Consider the following 18,042-nt stretch of genomic DNA (forward strand, 5'->3'; position numbering starts at 1 on the left):
ACCCACCATTCCTAGACCGTCACAAATTGAACTCCGGGTTGGCTATATCGAGCCAGTTCCAACTCATCAGATCGTCAAGTGGAACATCTGGAACACTCGCGCCAAAAGCAGTGCCGGCTCGATTGACAGCATCAATGATCTGGTCGTCAGACATAGCCGAGAACTGCATGGGCTCGGACCAGAACATAGAAGGCGCAAAGCTTTGTTGGACCGGTGAAGAAATAGCGCTAAACGCATCCAAAGTTGTTGATGGGAGTGCTTCTGTGTGTGAAATGCGAGGATCACTCTGAGGTTGCGAGTCCAAAGCGGCCGGTGTACGTCGAACAAGCTCACGCAAGAACCTCCCGTAGAGCACAGATGCCCCATTCCTATGACTGGGTGTGCTTCCGATCCTTTCAAGGACTCCAGCAGTTTCCTCAATTAGGTTCCGGACACTTGGGGCTAAGCTAGAATTGCTATCGGTTGGCATTGAACTGAGACTCAGCGCAGAGCACGCAGCAAAGGAAATCATGATGACGGTATTGTTTGGCATTGACTTTAACCTCCCTTCGCCTTGAATTGCGGCTCGCATAACGTTCAAAGCTGAAGAAAGGCCAGCTGCACGGAAGAATCGTTTGACTTCAATAGGTGCTGTAGGGTGATTTATTACGCCGCCGTAAGTCGAAAGCTGTGTGTGCGTCACCAGGATTTCTACGTATGGGGGAAGGGCGCGTGCTTGAGGAATTAGCACCGACTTGAAGGTTAGATGACTGGGATGACCAAACTGACATTGACCCTCTCCGATTTCTGGCGCCCAAGCTTCGTACCATTCGGTATAGAAGCATTCTATCATTGTCTTGATTCTACCGTCGGATTAGCATATGATCCAGGGTAGGATGTGGGTTACATGCGATTGTGCCGCCCCAGAACCAGTGCTGCTTGCTTGGTTATTATCACAAATGGACTTGACCCTTCTGAACAACCCGTCCTAGTGCGCTGCCGGTCAGACATTATATCGGATAGGGTGAAGATGGGTCGAATGTTTACCAAGTTTCTTCGGAGTATGGCCATTGAATTCATGGCGCCGTCGCGAAAATCTGCAAGGTCTGAGACATGCCATCGATCGCAATTCTCAGTCAGGGCCGTCGACGGCACTGTATAGCTCCTCCCCCGGGCCAGGCAGACACTGCAGGATGTTAGATATTTATTTAAACTAGCATGCTCCTGACACTAGACTCACCCTCGCTCTAGGACGAATAGTGCTATCCAAGCCCTTTCTCGCCTTCGTAACAGTCTTCTGCCCCAATTCGAGGCTGGGTCAACCTCTTCGAATCCATCTATTTGCAGAGCCCTTCTTGCATCTATGCAATCAGCTTTAGCAAGCCTCCGTGCAAGGCCACTGTCAAAGCTCGTCGATGGCAATACAATCTTGTTCAGGGAGAGGTCCAGTGCCACTGTCAGGGCCATGGCAATGTAAGAGCAAGCGTCATCATCGCCCAAACAAGCCCCCGGTGCCATCCAGGGAACATTGACCATGAAAGCCAGGACAATTTCGACTGACCTGAACCTTTCTTGCATCACCTTATTGGCCAAGAATTTGCTATGTCTAGATAGTCGTTTGGATATTGCTGCAGCAGACGGCAGAAACAGGGCAGTGGTAGCCATGATGGACGTGAAAAGAAAGGCTGATTTAGAGCGAACAAATTCGACAGTATGAATCAGAGGATCGAGTCCCCACCTGGTATGCGCGAGGTTTTCATAAAAGCTAGAAATGATAAGTACATAATTGGCTCCCCAGTGGAATACGGTGAAACATACAAGGTGAAAAGAGATTCAGCTTCAGGCAATGTAACAAGCCCAATATCTATAGGATCCATATCCGGGCCAATATCTAAGCTGGCTCTCACTGGCACAAAGAAGGATTTTGCAGCAGTAACGTTATCCTGAACGACCCCCGACACGCCCGTCGCTGGCTGCGAGGTTGCCAACAAAGGCCACATTGCTGTATTCCGTACATCTTTTGGAGACAGCTGGAGATCTGAGGCACGCGCAAGTAACTGTAGAGGGTTTTCTGCATCGTCCAGCGCCAAACTTTCGCCAGAGTTGGAGCCGTGAGGGAAATGCAAGGGTTCTTGTTGGTCGGAGTCCTCGGAAAGGTCCTTGCTATCGTCCCGGGCCTGTTGTAGCTGAGTCTGCGTCAGCAGATCCTGAAGATCCGAAAGGACTTTCTGCGCAGCCTCAACAGCTGGACGACTGGTCCTTGGCCGTTTGATGGCCTGTTCTATCTGATGCAGTGCTTTTTCTAGGCCTTTGCGTTTGCTGGCAGCTTGTTGTCAGCATGAATGCTCAGCTTTTGGAGACACGGTCTTACTTCTTCACGCCCTTCTGTCTTCCGACATGATGAGTTGGGACAACACATTCCAAGCCAGCATGCCTGCACTTGTCACAAGAAATCTCTCCTTGGCTGCGGTCACATCTTATCTTGCTCTTCCGGCAGTTAAGGCATGCGGCTTGGCGGCTATGTGATGCCCGTTGATGACCTGCTGATGCCGGACCTTCCATCCCTCGATAACCACGATAGGATTCCTCTTGTACTTGCCGATTAGTTAGTCATGGGGCCAGGTTTTAAAGGCGGTACGAGGAGACTTTGAACGACCGTCAAACACGTATGGTGTCCGTGGGTAGATCACACGTCCCTCATCCTTAGATTTTTCAGGAGCTGAGTAATTTAATAGCTAACATTAAGAAATGCGTAGAACCATCCTACACTCAAGTTGTTTTTCGTTTGCGGTCACGCCCATGCCAGAATAACATAAAAAAAGACAGGATAGGAAAAAGACCAAAAGGTAGCAAAATGAAAGCCGAACGGGGGGGTCGAACCCCCAACCTTGAGATTAAGAGTCTCACGCTCTGCCGATTGAGCTAGCCCGGCTAATTGTTGATGGCAGCGTTAATTAATTTCCCTTATATAGATAGCACAAACAAGCTTTAATCACTCCATGAATGGCCCATACGCCACAAGGACAGGTCAAGAAGGATTTGCGTCAGACATCATAGTCATAAATTTGAGATCCATAATGGCATCCTCACATAGAAAACGGGTATATACAAAACAGCTTATGATTGATTAAACCCAGAATCATTGCATACTTCTCCATAAGACGCCTAAGGATACCCAGCATCATACGACAAATAGCTCAAAACCAACTGGCCAAAGAAAAAAATATCATTTATCAGTTTGCGGCCCGTAGGGCTCGCAACCTGGCACCCAGGCCATCTTCGACATCTGCATCAACCTTCGTCTGTTCCTTGACATCCTCCTTTGGCGCAGAATCCTGCTCCAAAGCAAGTCGCAAATCTACACCCGCATCATCGGCGAGCTGCTCCATTAGACGATCAACATCCGCTTCACCCTCCGCCCCGTACTCTTGCATCGAGACGCCTTGAGCCACATCTTCAATAGCATTGCTGGCAATCTTGAAGTCCTCAGAGCGAGCAAGAAAGTTGTTTGCGTGCGATACTAGAGTCTCGAGATTTACACTCTTGGATGCGGCATCTAAGCCACGTGATGCCAGTGCAAGAGTACGCGATGTGTCGCGAGTACTCTGAGCGGCCTTCAACTCATTTATGATGACATCTGCACGAGCCGCTTCCGCTTTTAAAGTGACCTGTCGTCGTTTCTCGCGCACGGCGGAGGAGGCGTGAATCCGGGCTATCTGAAATTCACGGTTCTTCATTGCTTTATCAGCTTTCGCTTTCTCGGATTTGAATGTCGCCTCTGCGCGAGCGGCTTCCTTTTTCAGGCGATTTGAGTGTAACTGTAAATATAACAGGCGTAGTCAGAAAAGTGATGCTGAACGCGGGGAGCTTGGGATTGCGAGAACGGCGGCATCAGCAGGGTTTAGACCACTACTCACTTTGACATTGGTACGAGCTTCGAAAATGGGATCCTTCCGAACCATCGTGTGTAGCACAAAAATATAACAGAATCCGGACAGTGTTTATCTCAAATTTCAACAAAGGAACCGCTGGACGGATGAGTTGTGAGAGAGAGCGGTTCTAGAATTGAGGGGGCCTTGTGGGTGGCAACGTCATCCCGAAAACCATGTGCAGCTGGTCTCTCCGCAAACACCACCAGCCCATCGTCGTGTAGTCCTTGTATGATACTGCTACAAATCACCCCGGACAACTGACCACTATAATACATGTCCGAGGCCTTCGTCAAAGAGTGATATTACCATTTGTGATAGAATAACTTCATCCGTCACGGCCAAGGCAGGCACCTGTTTCCAGACCTAAAGACTAAGCAGCCTTATGTACGAAGTATACTACACAGTACTAAACTGAGAAGTCGAGTCTCAATTGCTCGCTCTTACATTGAATAGTGGACACGCTAATATACAAATTATCATAAGCCCTTTCTCCGAGACGTCAACGCCTCTCTTGGGCTAGTTGAACTCCGTGAACTCCGTATGACCCTGTACCGCTTCCCCGAATCAATACGCCGACCCCGCTTTAACGAATCAAGACCCCTCAAGGTTCTTCTTCGTCGCTCCGGTTTCTCAAGAAGATTTATCGCCGACGCTAGCGTTAACAAGGATTCCCAGCTCCATCGACCCTCTACAACATCGGGAACCAGACGGTCTTCCGTCGAAAACCTCTCACGCACTGCCAGCTGCAATGCCCTGCCCGTCGCATCGCGAAGTGGACGCGCCATGGCTGGGTTGCAAGCTAGCAGCCTTGCAAGAAGCTGAATCCGAAAGGCCGTTGGTTTGCTCGAGATCTTCGAGGGTGACAGGCTCGGTGTCAAAATCAACCATAGAATCAAATGGAAATGCTGATAAATCTCCTGAGTCGAGAACGTCAAAGGCGAACCCGTCTTCAAGGAGTGAAGAATCTGACTCAAGGGATGAATCACCGTTGAATAGGCGGCGGAAGTCATCGTCAGAAAGAGGAGCTGTAAGGTCATGTGTAGGCTCATGCTTAATGCTGGCTCCGAGGTCGAAAAGCGTGAGGGCACTTTCATCTCCTTCGAGCCCGCCGACTGACACTGCAGGTCGCACAACATCGCTGCAGGATGTTGTGTCAAATCGGGGGACTCAGCCAGAGATGAAGGCTTAAGAGTTGGGGAGTAGTCGGTCACGGAGGGAGTTGGAAAAGGGATGCGGTCCAGAGGAACCTCATCCCCTTCCTGCTTAAAAAGAGTCGGTGTGAGAGTTGGCGAAACTGACGCGGGGGAACTGGAAGTTGGAGTGCTGTGGCGGGATCCCCGAACCTCCGCGGATAGCTGAGCAACTTGCTGACTTAAACGGTTGTTCTCAGCCTCCATCTGGGCGAGACGCTGAAGAAGGAACTGGTTTTGTTGTTCCATATCAATCTTCTCGCTTTCTAACTTCTCCATTTCAAGTCTCTTGCGCTCGCGAGAGGTTTGTGCGGCTGCGCGGTTGCGAAGAACTCGCTCAATCCGGCGCTGCTCTTTCTCATCTTCTGTCTTAGCGCGTTTTCTGTGGTAGTTATTAGCAGGAGTAAGGAGTTGACTCTTGAGGTATCACACACCTTGGAGGTAAGTTTGTCTTGGGAACTGGTAATTCCTGGCCCCAGGACTTTCTTTTCTTCGCTGGCTTCTTCTCCTCAGGCTTTGTCTGAGCCACCACATTCTTCGTCTGAAGAGATGTGTCAGCCGGGGAGACAGTGAGCACAGGAACCTCCAATGACGGGGTAGTAGGCAAAGAGTTTGCGAAAGCGTCCTCCATTTTCACTGGCGAAAACCGGTCTGCTGATTTCATACAACTCAAGTCTGATAACTGCAACTAGACGGAAGCAGGTGGTTGATGAGGTTGCGAAGTTGGGAGTTGGAACTGGGATTGCCTTGCCTGAGTCACTTAGGACAGAGGCCACGGTGTCATAGCGAATCGAAGCCAGAGGCTACTATCCCGACCAGTGAAAGTGTTGGGGCTCAGGTACCAAGGATGGCAAAGTGTGGGGAGTAAGTGTGAAGAGGACAGTTGTTCATAAAAGATTGTGATGCTGCTGTGAGATGGGAACAGGTTGACGTTTTAAAGGCCAGCGTGGTCAATTCAGGTGCACCTCCTTTCAGCAAGGGGCGGAGCAGCGTCCTGGCCACGTAACCGCTAGTGTGACCGGAATAATACACGGCTTCCACTCCAATCCGCAAATAGCAACCGCCTGCCGCTGAAAGAATCCGTAAAATACGGGTACAACGATAGGCGGCCAGGAATCGCCCCTGAGCCTGGCTCTTCGCCTACCCTGAGTCTGAGACAATTCAGACTTATTCTGACACGCAGTGGAACCCTGTCGTTGCATCGCCGCGCAGCTACAGAGTTGATTTGCTTCGAAATATAGAAACAACCCACTTGCGGGATACCACCCGGAAACTCAGCCAGAGCCTTACGCTGGAGTTCTTCTATTCCTGTTGATTCACATGCTTTAAGCTTCACCTCTTAAAGTACAGAGTACAGAAGTTTTGCGATTTCTCCAACTTGGGTTTTAAAATTATTGGTGGCATATTTCCCTTTGTTTAAAGGGTCAGGTTGCATTTTCTGCTAAACTAACTCGATCATTCATTCTATTAATGCATATCTTACTTGTACATTGAAAGGAGGGGGCCTAACCCTGGGTGGGCCTCCCAGTTAGATACAGTCGTCACGCCTTTATTGCCTTCGAGTTAGAGGCTTGGTGAGGCAAGTGGATAAGTTTGAGGAATGCCATGGTCAGGAGCCTGGCTCCTTTGGGATGCCCCGTCTAAGACGTAAGATTCATTGTCTGAGGTCATCCTCACTCTCATTTACGAAGCAAAACGGGACTGCCTGTTGATTCAGCTACAATTGTGGAAGACAATAAAACCAGTTTTGGTGTGAAAATGCTTCTCTGATCTCTACTCACGGTCAGAGAGTTCCAAGAGCTTGGCTGCATACCTGGGCTTCCATGGGTTGCTAAATTCTTAGTGCATACCATAAGGAGTGCGGGGAGCCAATGGAGGAGTTAAGGGTTGACTGAGGATTTGTTCCTAAAAGTCTCGAGGACAAGGGATTCTGTATTACAAAGTATCATATTCGGCATTCGTCAGGAACTCTTATAACATCCGTGTTGTGGACATAAAAGAGGTTTTGCTTAAGTGATCACTTCGCAGGGTAGTTATCACGTGGGTCTTACATACGTGTACCGCTTGCTCGTGTCTACGGAGCCCATTCAACCGGAACTGCTGCGCTCTTGCCTATGAATTACCTAGAAATGTCACGGTTCGATGAGAAGGCATTGTAAGATCGGGAAGAGTCTATGCATATCATGAAGCATCAATAAGTCATCAAGTAACGCCATCCATCCAGGCCCATGAACAAGCGGGATCCTTGCAAGAGGATTGGGAATATCTATGTAAGAAATCGCCGAAAAAGAGTTTCTTCGCAGTTATAATGTGGTATCCATTGTATCGTCTCCAGCATCAAGCGCATGTTGTCTCTCCGGGTCGGGTGCGACGATCCCTCGACCTCTGCCCGCTAACAGCTCGCGCCGGACTTCAGGACCAATATCCTTGTGTCCACGAACCAAGAGCAAGTCCAAAAGGGCTTCTCGCTGGTCCTCAGTAATATCATTTCGGTAACGCTGTGCGAAGACCAAGAGTGACTGATGCCAGAGAACGGGCAGTTTATATGCCTTAGAGGGTCCGTCGGTCATTGAATCCTCCGCTGGATCGGCCGCACGGAACCGCAGGAAATGAAAGACAAGAGCATCAATGACTTTGTACGGAAGGGCGTACTTCTTCTCTAAGAAGACTCGAATGAAAGTATTCACCGCACCGGTGCTTTCTAATGACTTCATGGATTGTTCGGCGGCAAGGTCACACATCCTAAGCAGTGCCGCCGCCGAATGTAGGACCGGAATAGAGACGCGCGCGATCACGGAGGAAACGATGTGAGCTTCCCGTAGAGTGCAAGTCCCACTCGAGACTAAGGGGAATAGCAATCCCTTGAAGAAACATGCCGGCTTGTAGAGAGCCTTCTTCATCGAATTGTAGGTGTGAACGTTGAGCTTCTTGTGTTCGTATATTTCCTCGCGCACGCGTTCAAGCAAGACCGTTGAGATGAACTCTTGCGCAATTGCCGGCTTGTGTGAGATGAATATTCTGGTTCCAGCGTAAATGGCGTTGGCGGTCCATGATTCGGGACGCGTGATTGAGAGAAGCGTTTGCCAATTTGGAACAGTAGGGAGAATTTTGAACGGTTTTGGAAGAGGCCCAGACTTGTAACGTGAAAGAATCATGCCAACCCTAACATTATTAAAATCCCGGGACAACATAGTGCTGAGATATGTGACACTTACTTCTCGTATACTTCAACAGCTTTTGCGGGTATCTGAACCGCATCTTCGGGCAAACCTCCACCTTGAATTATAGGCCCAGTATTTCCTGCCTGCTTTGCTTCATGCTCCGCGATTTTTTCTAGAATAAGGTCCGCGAGATTTGTGGTTTGACCGCTCGTCTCTGGCCCGCTAGGATTGAAAATCGGATCTTCGTCTCCTCGAGGAACGAACTTGTGGAATATATCAAGATCATTTGGATCAACCTCCTAGTATAAATATCAGACTCGTCAATCTCCCTAATCTTCAGTGTATTCTGACCACATACCACTTCCTCAATATCCTCCTCATCGTCCCATTGATCCTCATTGAACTTGCCTTCGTCGTCCGAAAATACATCTTCATCCTCAAATCGGGACTCAAAATCGAAGGCTCTGTTTGCTGGTTCTTCAACCACTCCCCGTGCAGCTCTCTGCTCGGCGGCATCTTCATCGGCAAGTTCTTGTCCAATCTGTAGAATTTTGCGGGACGTTTTCGCATCCACAAAGCGCTCCCCATCCTCCTGATCTCCGTCTGCCTTCGATTTGCGCTTGATCTTCTTACTGGGGGCCGTTCGGAGGTGACCCGTGCCAATAATATCCTCAGCAAGAGGATTGTGCCGGCGGGTACCAGCTGCAGCACGCGCGGACGTCACCTTAGGCATGCTGGGTTATTTTGCGGAATAAAGATACCAGGTTGACTCATCCAATATTGTCGCAATGATCTGCCAGGCGATGACCGAGCCGGAAAGAAGAGCTTCCTCCTCGATCGAAACTGTGAATTGTGTGCAAATTTGTAGATCATGTAATCAGAAACTTTTTTTGGGGCCCTTCGTTATCGGTTCACCGCCTGTCTAGCCCCTCAGCAGACTACATATCAGCGACTGATAGCACAGGGCGCTAAGTTTTCTGCCGGATGTTCCTCCAGCCGCCCTTCATCGGGTATTGCAGCTTCAAGGGACCCTAGCCTTGACAACAGCTCTGCAGAACATTAATGCTCCTCAATTGAGCGTGGGTTGGCCCTGCTCTCTAGTACACAAACTGTTCAGTTAGCTCGCTCTAACCACATTGCGCTTAGACTTTCAGCTGTGATAGATGCACCAATCTGCTTCGCAGTCATTGGCAGTTCACCTTCAGCTTCCGGTTTCTCTCTGTGTCTCCCCGTTAGGGATCCCAGCGACATCCTCATCAGCTGCCAGTCAAACGCTCCGTTCTGCTAGAATCGCGTGCTAGAATAAGTACAGTCGCATCGACTACGCTTTCGGTCTCGGCCGTTAACCTGAGGACGGGACGGTGAAATACCTATCCGCAAAGGATTCGCATTATGGCATCTACTCACGCAGCTGGGTCCCCCGCGCCATCATCCAGTATCAACTCCCCTATACTACACCCGGTGAACGCGTCCGTCTCAAATGCCTCTCTAGGGGAGGGCAGTATTAGATTCTCGCCGGCGCCACCTAGTACCTTTTCAAACCAAGGCGATGGTGTAAGGTCGAAGCGCAACAAACGCGATAGCCGCAAAAAAAGAGAGGCCAAAGGTTTGGACCAGGAAAGCGCACCTCCCAAGAAGAAGTCAGTGGCCGTACTTAATACCGCCATTCCGAGCTCTGATCTCGGCATCCTAAGACCTATTGCAGTTGGGGAGCCCAGGCACTCGGATCTTTTCCCTCCTCAGCCTCGTCAACTGAACTTTGCGGTGCGCAAAATGTCAGGTGTGATTGGCCAAAGTTGGGATTTCTACGAAGTCGTTGATAAACTTACGAACAAGAACGGTTTTCGATATAGCTATGCTATAGCAGATACGGACTTCCCTCATATCAAATATCGCCAAACGGATGTTCCTCCCTATCATGCCCGTTTTAGCTTCGAGGACTCCCCGGCTGCGATCTTATTCTCCAAGGACGCCCTTGCTGTCACGACCAATGAACCATGGCACACGGCTCGCGCTAATGTGTGCGCAAGAGAAGGGACCTACTATTATGAAGCACGCATCATAAGCGGTATAATGAGTAGCTCGGAAGCAACTACCTCAAACGGGAGCAATGCCTTACCGTCGAGAGGTCATGTGCGGCTTGGATTTGCTCGACGGGAAGCAGATCTTGATGTCAATGTAGGAGTCGACTGTTACGGTTACGGAATCCGTGATGTAAACGGCGAGGTGGTCAATCGCATGCGGTGCGAATACTTCTTCCCCAAGGGTGAGTCGATTCGCGAAGGCGATGTCATTGGCATGCTCATCACTCTCCCGCCGCTTTCACTCCACAGAAAGATTGTCGAGGGAACATATGACCCGGCTTGTGATAATTTCAAGCCCGGGCCTGCTTCAGCTACTAATATCATCCGTGATCGCATCCCCTTTCACTACAAAAATGACTTTTGCTGGCAACAGTCCAATGTCTTTCCAACCAAGCAACTGCGTGACTACGCTTTCAATCTCAAAGAAACCCCTGCATTCGGCCCTCCATCCCCATTGAACGCAGAGGATCCATCACTACGTACATTACCTGGCTCAAGTATCACGATATACAAGAACGGCATAAAAATGGGTACGCCATTTAAGGAGCTCTACGCCTTTCTACCACCTGCTAGCAGACTTGCGAATGGCACGAACAACCTCGGGCTCGGTGAGCGTGAAAATGCCGATGATGGTATGATCGGGTACTACCCAGCTGTTAGCTGCTATGGAGGTGGTGCTGTTGAGTGTCGCTTCCAAGGTCCCTGGTGGTTTAGTCCGCCGTCCGCTACAGAAAATGGTGAGCCAGTCAAAGGAATTGGAGAGCGCTTCGACGAGCAAATTGTCGAAGACGTACTGGCCGATATTGTAGACGAGGTCGAAGCAATGCTTGTCTGGGGCAGCGTGGACGGTAATGTTGTTAATAACGCTGAGATGGACGCCCCTGGCGTAGGAGCCGTTGGCGGCACAGACGTTCTCAAAGGCGGCGTCGGTGCTGCCTATGACCCTGCCACTACTTTGTCGACTGCTCCTGCGGAGAGTAACGGAAGTGGCACTGCGAGTATCAAGCTTGCCGACGAGGACGCATGCCACACTGGCTTTGAAGATACTATGAGTCTCGGCGTGGCAAATACGCCAATTACTGACGTGCCCGTACCGCCAGAACCGGAGGATACCCCTATGACCGGAGGTTGAATGGGGTTGTACTTTCAGCTGCCTGCGTGGTCACTGTATTATAATGCAATATTCATCACGCTTTATCAGATGTATAATAACTCAAATTCTGATGTCTTCTATAGACCAGCTGGGTCATGGATTGGTGGGATTGGTGATCAATTACAACGACAGAACTGTACGTCAAGCTGGGGATTTGCCGTAGTCGGATGTGAGGCGATATTAGTAGATCCCATAGACTATACATGTCCACATTATAAAACTTGATTATAGTACATGATCTACAGTTAACGCCTTTCTAGCAATTCCCCGACTTTGAGCACAAGTTCATCGTCGCCGTACTGGCCGATTACCTGAATGCCAGCCAGGATGTCGCCTTCTTGATTGCCAGCATTATCCTTTCCAGAGACGGGAACGGATATGGCTGGAAGGCCGGCCAAGCTGGCAGGCACTGTGAACACATCATTTATATAAGCATCCAAGTTTGACCTTTTCGTGCTGGTATCCGTAATATCTGAGATGGTTGGGGGCGGGGTGGGCGCAGTTGGTGAGATAAGAACGTCAATCCCAGTTTGTTTAGCTTGCTGCCGAAGTTCGACATTTCGTATTTCGGCGGCCAGGGGATGTTCTGCCTGGAAAGCGGCATCGAAATCATGCCGAACCAGACGTCGAATGCGCTGTGCTTGGATGAAGTAATTATCAATGGCCTGAGCGCTCAAACTGAATGCGCCTAGCATGATTCGTCGCTTAACCTCTGGGCCAAATCCAGCGCCTCTAGTTTTCGCATATAGGTAGGTTTCTGACTGGTTCTCTGTGCTGTCGTCCGATCGAGTCCCGTATCTGACGCCGTCATATTTCGCTAGATTTGAAGATGCTTCGGCTGGGGCAAGTACGTAGTACGCTGACAAAGCTAGCTTGGTCATAGGTAAAGATACAGGTTGAATTGTGTGTCCCTGCTGACGCAAATATTCCAAGGAGTGACACCAGGCCTGCCGCACTGAAGGGGCGAGTTCAGAGATGTTATACTCGAGCGGAATGCCGATGCGAAGGGGGCGGGACGTGAGACGAGAGGTGAGCTGAGGCAAGTTCAACTTCGAGGATATCCTGGACCTTGACGACGGCGAAATACTCGTCGGATCACGGGGATCATGTTTGTTTAAAACATCTGTAAAATCCGGTCAGCAAATGCCATGGCTCGTATCTCAGGTTAGGACAACTGCATACCAAATACATCTCGAGCCACTGAAACTCGCTTTGCCAAGATCCCAACGGTGTCTAGTGAGTTGGCATACGCGATAACACCCCATCGGGATAATAGCCCGTACGAGGGCTTAAAGCCAACAGTTCCGGTGTACGCGGCAGGAAGGCGAATCGATCCGCCTGTGTCCGTCCCTAGTGCCCTATTCGCCATACGTTAGGCTGTCTTCCTACTCGTATCGGATCAGTGAGTGACGTACGCATAGCACTGATCCGTAGCGACCGCAACTGCATTTCCGCCAGAACTTCCTCCTGCCGAGAGGAATTTTGAATCATCACCCCGGCGTGTATTCATGACATGTCCGAATGACGAATAGATGGAATGAGACCCCATACCGAACTCGTCCAAATTCGTCTTTCCGGCGACAATGGCCCCCGCATCTTCCAGTTGCTGGACTACCGTTGCATTGAACGGACTGGTGAATGTATCGAGGCTTTTCGAGGCGCATGTCGTAGGGAAGTCGCGAGTGCATATGTTATCTTTGAATGCGATGAACCGGCCATCCAGTCGGGACCTAAGCTTCCCTGCGCCACGTACTTAGTTAGCACTCAGCCACCTCTTGGAATAGACAATATTTAAGTATATTTCGTACCTTGCTTTCCCCGAATATCGGCATCTTTCGCTTGATCATGCCACCGCCCTGAATGCCGGCACAAAGGAGTTATGAAGGCATTGAGCATGCGATTTGAGCTCTGATTAGCGACATATCTCTCAGCTTCGAGCAGGAGGGACATTAGGCCGCTGGAGCGATTGTCGCAAAGATTGAGAAACAACGATGCGTATGGCGGATGGAGACGGCCAGAACCCGGAATACCGCTAGTGGTCCGTGCTTCAGCCGCCATAAGCTCTTCTCGCTGCTGAGCTTTCCAGCTACAGTGTAGGCAACATAGTAGTATTACACAACTGACGCTAAGAATGCTTTTCTTGCTTCAAAGACAAATTGAGCTTGCTCATTGGTGGCAGGGCTACATTGTATTCGAGATCAAGGACATTTTTGTCCACTAGACACTTAAGCAACGATAGACCAGGTAAAAAATATATACCAAATATCCAAAGGTCCATAGTCATTTCGGTGGCCCAGCTGCTGCCACCTTTTTTTTTTTTTTGTTTTTTTTTTTTTCAGCTGTCATCTATTGATGAAAATGAAATAGCATGTCAGTCTTGACTGCAAATTGACTGCAGAGCCTCTAATATACCTGGTATTCTACACTGTTCTATATAAGGTTGAGAGCTACGTAAAGCTCAAGCTCCGTCGGCCCGAGGGCGAAAAGACGACGTCATCCGAACTCTTCATCTTAACTTCGTCAGATTTCAGCTCTTGCTCTCAACCTTATAATTACTCCTCTAGGTTCGACAATCTCCAATATGTTTTCACGCTGTGTCGTGCGATCAGCGACAGCAACGTCGCCAATTCAGACATCTTTCCTGAGAACACGTCTTTCTTCGTTTGTAGGCTCAACCACCGCGCGTCAATGCCGGAGCCCAATTTCGAGCCCGCAGATTGATGGAAGGAGGTACATCTCAGCGTACGGATATACCCAAGCTAAAGCGCTCGTCTACTCCAAATACGGGGAACCAAAAGATGTCTTAAGGTAAGTAGTTGTTCGGCGTCCATTATCGACTTGTTTTTAACAGGAGTTTCTCGCCGCAGGCTTCACACACATTCAATCTCCGCTCCCAATGGCACACAAGTCAATCTTCGCCTTATTGCTGCGCCCCTGAATCCCGCCGATGTGAACCAGATTCAAGGTGTATACCCAAGCAAGCCTCCTTTCGAAACGAAGCTTGGTACACTGGAACCCTCTGCCATTGCCGGAAATGAGGGTGCTTTCGAGGTCATTGCAACTGGAGCCGCGGTGAAGGGCCTCAAGAAGGGTGACTGGGTTATCATGAAGCGAACGGGGCAGGGTACGTGGCGCACGCACGCCCAAATGGACGAGTCGCAATTGATCAAAATTGAGGACCAAACGGGATTAAGTCCACTGCAAGTTAGCACTGTTAGCGTGAACCCTGTTACCGCATACCGGATGATAAAGGATTTCTGCGATTGGGACTGGTTGCGCGCTGGCGAGGAATGGCTGATACAAAATGGCGCAAACAGTGGTGTCGGACGTGCTGCCATCCAACTCGGAAGGGAATGGGGCATCAAGACTATCAATGTTGTTCGCGAACGCAAGACGCCAGAGGAGACAGAAGCTTTGAAACAAGAGCTTAAAGATCTAGGAGCAACAGTGGTGGTTACAGAGACTGAGCTACTCTCTGGTGATTTCAAGAACATCGTCAAGGAGGTCACTAAGCAAGGGAAGGAACCCATTCGGCTGGCGCTGAACTGCGTCGGCGGTAAGAACGCGACAGCTTTGGCAAAGGTTCTAGCTCCGGGCTCACATATGGTTACTTACGGGGCCATGTCGAAGCAGCCTGTCGCCCTACCCTCCGGACTTTTGATATTCAAAGACCTGGTGTTTGATGGTTTTTGGGTCAGCAAATGGGGCGACAAGAACCCACAACTCAAAGAGAACACCATCAAAGATATCTTGCAATTAACACGAGCAGGAAAGTTCAAGGATATTCCTGTGGAGGAAGCTAAATGGAAATGGGACACTGATGCGACCGAGCTTGCAACAGCCGTGCAGGGAACTCTCAGTGGGTACAGGGGCGGAAAGGGTCTGCTCAAGTTCGAAGGCGACGACTAAAGTTCAGATGTTAGATATGCGAGTGCCATTTCAAGAGATATATGCTCCTCTATTCAGGTGTCTCCATACGCCACGCAAATAAAGCCGAGTTTCTCAACTGGGCCGAGCAGGACAAAAGCCACATACATCAATAAGCAGCAATCATCCACTAGGGTTTATCTAGGTAGTTTTGGTTCACACCGAGCAGCCCCAGTGAGTCTTAACCCACTGTACAAGGAGATCCGTAAATGAAGTAGAGGGCATATACACCTCACTGTCCTGAGAGACATTGACACCGAGCCCAACTTGGTCAGCCGCGAAGCTCACATATGGCTGTATGAAATCGATGTACACAAGGTCCACAGTTTCTGGCGGAGCAGAGCCACCGTCAAGAGTCAAGGCACCTATGCAGTTCGGTATCTGATAGAATTCAATCATGGAATGGACTGTATCATCACCATCTGCACCTAGATCATCTGTCGTAGTATATCCAGGTATGATCTCATGCTCAGAATCGTGGCCAACTGACATCGGATGCTGACTTGTGGGAATATTGAGAATCGACTCTGCACGATGTAGTCGAGCGAGGTCAATTCCGTAGTCACGAGCAGCTTGCTCTGGCGGCGCAAGAGCCCGTAGCAGAAGCCCGGTTGTCCCTTCGGCGCCTGTGAAGATTTGTGGCTGCTGATTTAGGACATTCAAAACCTGCTCTGCTTCGGCATAGGCAATGTCCTTCAGGTAACGAAAGCCACTTGTAAATGGCGAAATTATATAGACTGAGTCCCGATTGAATTGCCCCTTGAAAAGGTCAAACCGAATGGCGCCAGTATTGAAGATAACGAAAGCTGGTTTCCCTTTCCGAGATGTGTCGTCTAGCATGCTTGGAAGTACCTCCCTCTGCAACCAAGCGTAAATGTTATTTGAGGCTGTATGCGGAGATCGTGACATCCACAAGGTCTCCGGGACGCAGCCGTATATTTCGTCTAGTTTCAGCGCACTTCGTGATTGCTGGATAAGACGAGACACATTGCGGCCGTGCTCCGTTGGAAACGTACTCTCATTAAGACCAGTGTGACTGTAAAATGAGAAGAGATTATTGTCAATATACCTTCGCTCGAAGATAGGATCTACCATGCTGGGCTCCAATTTGTTGCGCTCCGTAGACAGTCCGCTAATTGACGCAAACCCAATAGTTTCCATAAATCGGCCACTGGCAAGCCCAACAGCTTTCGAGTCGAATTGATGACAATCGCGAATGTGGAGGTGACCACCGAAAAACTGAATTGGCGTGTCCGGATGACTAGCTCTGATTTCATTGAAGACCGCGTCGTACTCTTTTGACCGAACTGGAACATGCCCTATCACCAAAAACAGATCGACGGCCTGGTCTTGAATGGCGTGCTTGAACCAAGGCTCTTTCACAACTTCCTCCACCGGATGGACAACCGTGTTGTTATAGTTCCTTGTAAAGTCGAAAAGAAAGCCAAAGGCAGTGATGCGAATGCCTTGGTTCTTCGTGGTGAATTTCCTAAATCGGGGACCCAACTCCACGAGTTCTCCTGTTTCAGGGTCATAGATATCGACGTTGGACGACAAATAGTGACCGCGGAAGTTAGGTACAGTAATTCTATATTCGGCTTCTGAGGTGCTCTTTTTGTAGAGCTCATGATTTCCGGGAGACAACACGTCGATTTGTTGTTGCCGTATAATCTCGGAAGTATATATACCTTTAGGGTCTGACGAATCGTAAAGGCCATTGCCCTCTACTCTATCACCTGTGTCGATTAAGAGTAAATCACGCCCCTCTGCCTCAGCCAGCTCCCGCATGCGAGTAGCAAACGACACATAATCTCCCCAGTCCGCCGAGTACGACGGTCTATATATAACACACTCGTTAGCTTCAGAACATACCAAGCAACGACTGATACTCATACTCTGAGAGATGGCCAGCCAGCCAGCCATGAGTATCTGTCGTATGAAGGAAGTTGATTTGACCCCATTTCAGTTCACGTAAAGGAGCTGCGACAAAATCCGGAGCGGAGGGCTGAACAGCTTGAACCGCCGAGACCAAAGATAAGATAACGAGAGGGTTGAGATAGGAAGCCATGCTTTGCCACGCTACAGTCGACAGTGCTCAAAATGCGTCATTAATGTCTTATTCGCAAAAGTACAGGCAAGATTGAGACCAGCTGACGAGTCGATCACGGAGCCGAATACGGCAAAAATATGCCTGTGATAGGTGGAACAGTTGGATCAGAGGTTCGCCAGGATACACCGTTGGGCCAGAGAGCCACTGCATACCTAAAAAGGTCGCTTTGCGATATCCTGACAAGGAATCCTGATAAGAAATATCAGGCGAGGCGCAGTCACTGGGAGATATGATCTATCGCAGGAAGCACGCGCTAAGCTTTGCGCATACAAAATATGTGAAAGCGGTCATATACTCTGCAGTATGTGCCTGGAATACATGACACGAGCTTGGGTACCTGGGAAGCTCTAGTTTACCACAGTTTCCTTATTTAGATATAGCATAGCAATCCCCACGTGACGCAGATTAACAGCGCACACCTCAGATATCAGGGATAACCACATATTATAAAGCCTGATGTCAATTGTTAGCTTCCTACTGACAAAATATTCCGGTATCCATGGCCC

At 49.5% G+C, this 18,042-nt stretch overlaps 8 protein-coding genes across 8 annotated transcripts, besides 1 other annotated feature; 2 read left to right on the forward strand and 6 right to left on the reverse strand.

The window, feature by feature from the left end:
* Positions 1–18,042: part of a sequence feature (contig 1.172 1..523550(1)) that runs on past both edges of the window.
* ANIA_09395 (uncharacterized protein) lies at positions 20–2,541 on the reverse strand (the record flags this gene model as incomplete). Its single annotated transcript, XM_677572.1, has 5 exons — positions 20–842; positions 989–1,165; positions 1,220–1,744; positions 1,798–2,298; positions 2,351–2,541. 5 exons carry the CDS (start codon positions 2,539–2,541, stop codon positions 20–22), a joined length of 2,217 nt encoding a protein of 738 aa, XP_682664.1.
* On the reverse strand, positions 3,083–4,020 carry ANIA_09396 (protein didB). The gene is made up of 2 exons (XM_677573.2): positions 3,897–4,020; positions 3,083–3,797 (listed from the first exon to the last, which is right to left on the reverse strand). Exons 1-2 carry the CDS (start codon positions 3,939–3,941, stop codon positions 3,213–3,215), a joined length of 630 nt encoding a protein of 209 aa, XP_682665.1. The 5' UTR covers positions 3,942–4,020; the 3' UTR covers positions 3,083–3,212.
* On the reverse strand, positions 4,321–5,988 carry hacA (transcription factor HAC1). The gene is made up of 2 exons (XM_050613134.1): positions 5,536–5,988; positions 4,321–5,483 (listed from the first exon to the last, which is right to left on the reverse strand). Exons 1-2 carry the CDS (start codon positions 5,763–5,765, stop codon positions 4,388–4,390), a joined length of 1,326 nt encoding a protein of 441 aa, XP_050468973.1. The 5' UTR covers positions 5,766–5,988; the 3' UTR covers positions 4,321–4,387.
* On the reverse strand, positions 7,243–8,995 carry ANIA_09398 (snoRNA-binding rRNA-processing protein ENP1; the record flags this gene model as incomplete). The annotated part of the gene is made up of 3 exons (XM_677575.2): positions 7,243–8,263; positions 8,317–8,561; positions 8,621–8,995. 3 exons carry the CDS (start codon positions 8,993–8,995, stop codon positions 7,405–7,407), a joined length of 1,479 nt encoding a protein of 492 aa, XP_682667.1. The 3' UTR covers positions 7,243–7,404.
* ANIA_09399 (protein cclA) lies at positions 9,655–11,478 on the forward strand (the record flags this gene model as incomplete). Its single annotated transcript, XM_677576.1, has 1 exon — positions 9,655–11,478. The coding sequence occupies one exon, from the start codon at positions 9,655–9,657 to the stop codon at positions 11,476–11,478; it is 1,824 nt and encodes a 607-aa protein (XP_682668.1).
* On the reverse strand, positions 11,567–13,707 carry ANIA_09400 (glutamyl-tRNA(Gln) amidotransferase subunit HER2; the record flags this gene model as incomplete). The annotated part of the gene is made up of 5 exons (XM_677577.2): positions 11,567–12,622; positions 12,682–12,857; positions 12,915–13,239; positions 13,308–13,585; positions 13,685–13,707. The coding sequence occupies 5 exons, from the start codon at positions 13,705–13,707 to the stop codon at positions 11,745–11,747; spliced, it is 1,680 nt and encodes a 559-aa protein (XP_682669.1). The 3' UTR covers positions 11,567–11,744.
* ANIA_09401 (enoyl-[acyl-carrier-protein] reductase) lies at positions 14,041–15,408 on the forward strand (the record flags this gene model as incomplete). The annotated part of the gene is made up of 2 exons (XM_050613135.1): positions 14,041–14,307; positions 14,367–15,408. The coding sequence occupies exons 1-2, from the start codon at positions 14,081–14,083 to the stop codon at positions 15,406–15,408; spliced, it is 1,269 nt and encodes a 422-aa protein (XP_050468974.1). The 5' UTR covers positions 14,041–14,080.
* On the reverse strand, positions 15,583–17,494 carry ANIA_09402 (uncharacterized protein; the record flags this gene model as incomplete). The annotated part of the gene is made up of 3 exons (XM_677579.1): positions 15,583–16,462; positions 16,496–17,162; positions 17,299–17,494. 3 exons carry the CDS (start codon positions 17,492–17,494, stop codon positions 15,583–15,585), a joined length of 1,743 nt encoding a protein of 580 aa, XP_682671.1.

This window comes from Aspergillus nidulans, chromosome VIII, assembly GCF_000011425.1.
Source record: "Aspergillus nidulans FGSC A4 chromosome VIII".
Lineage (NCBI taxonomy): Eukaryota > Fungi > Ascomycota > Eurotiomycetes > Eurotiales > Aspergillaceae > Aspergillus > Aspergillus nidulans.

Bases quoted from the DNA above. Each gene is read 5' to 3' on its own strand.
- ANIA_09396 (XM_677573.2), bottom strand. From the start codon at position 3,941: ATGGTTCGGAAGGATCCCATTTTCGAAGCTCGTACCAATGTCAAA. The intron at 3,798-3,896 runs GTGAGTAGTGGT...TTATATTTACAG, and splicing joins AAGCTCGTACCAATGTCAAA to TTACACTCAAATCGCCTGAA.
- hacA (XM_050613134.1), bottom strand. From the start codon at position 5,765: ATGAAATCAGCAGACCGGTTTTCGCCAGTGAAAATGGAGGACGCTTTC. The intron at 5,484-5,535 runs GTGTGTGATACC...TAACTACCACAG, and splicing joins AAGACAAACTTACCTCCAAG to AAAACGCGCTAAGACAGAAG.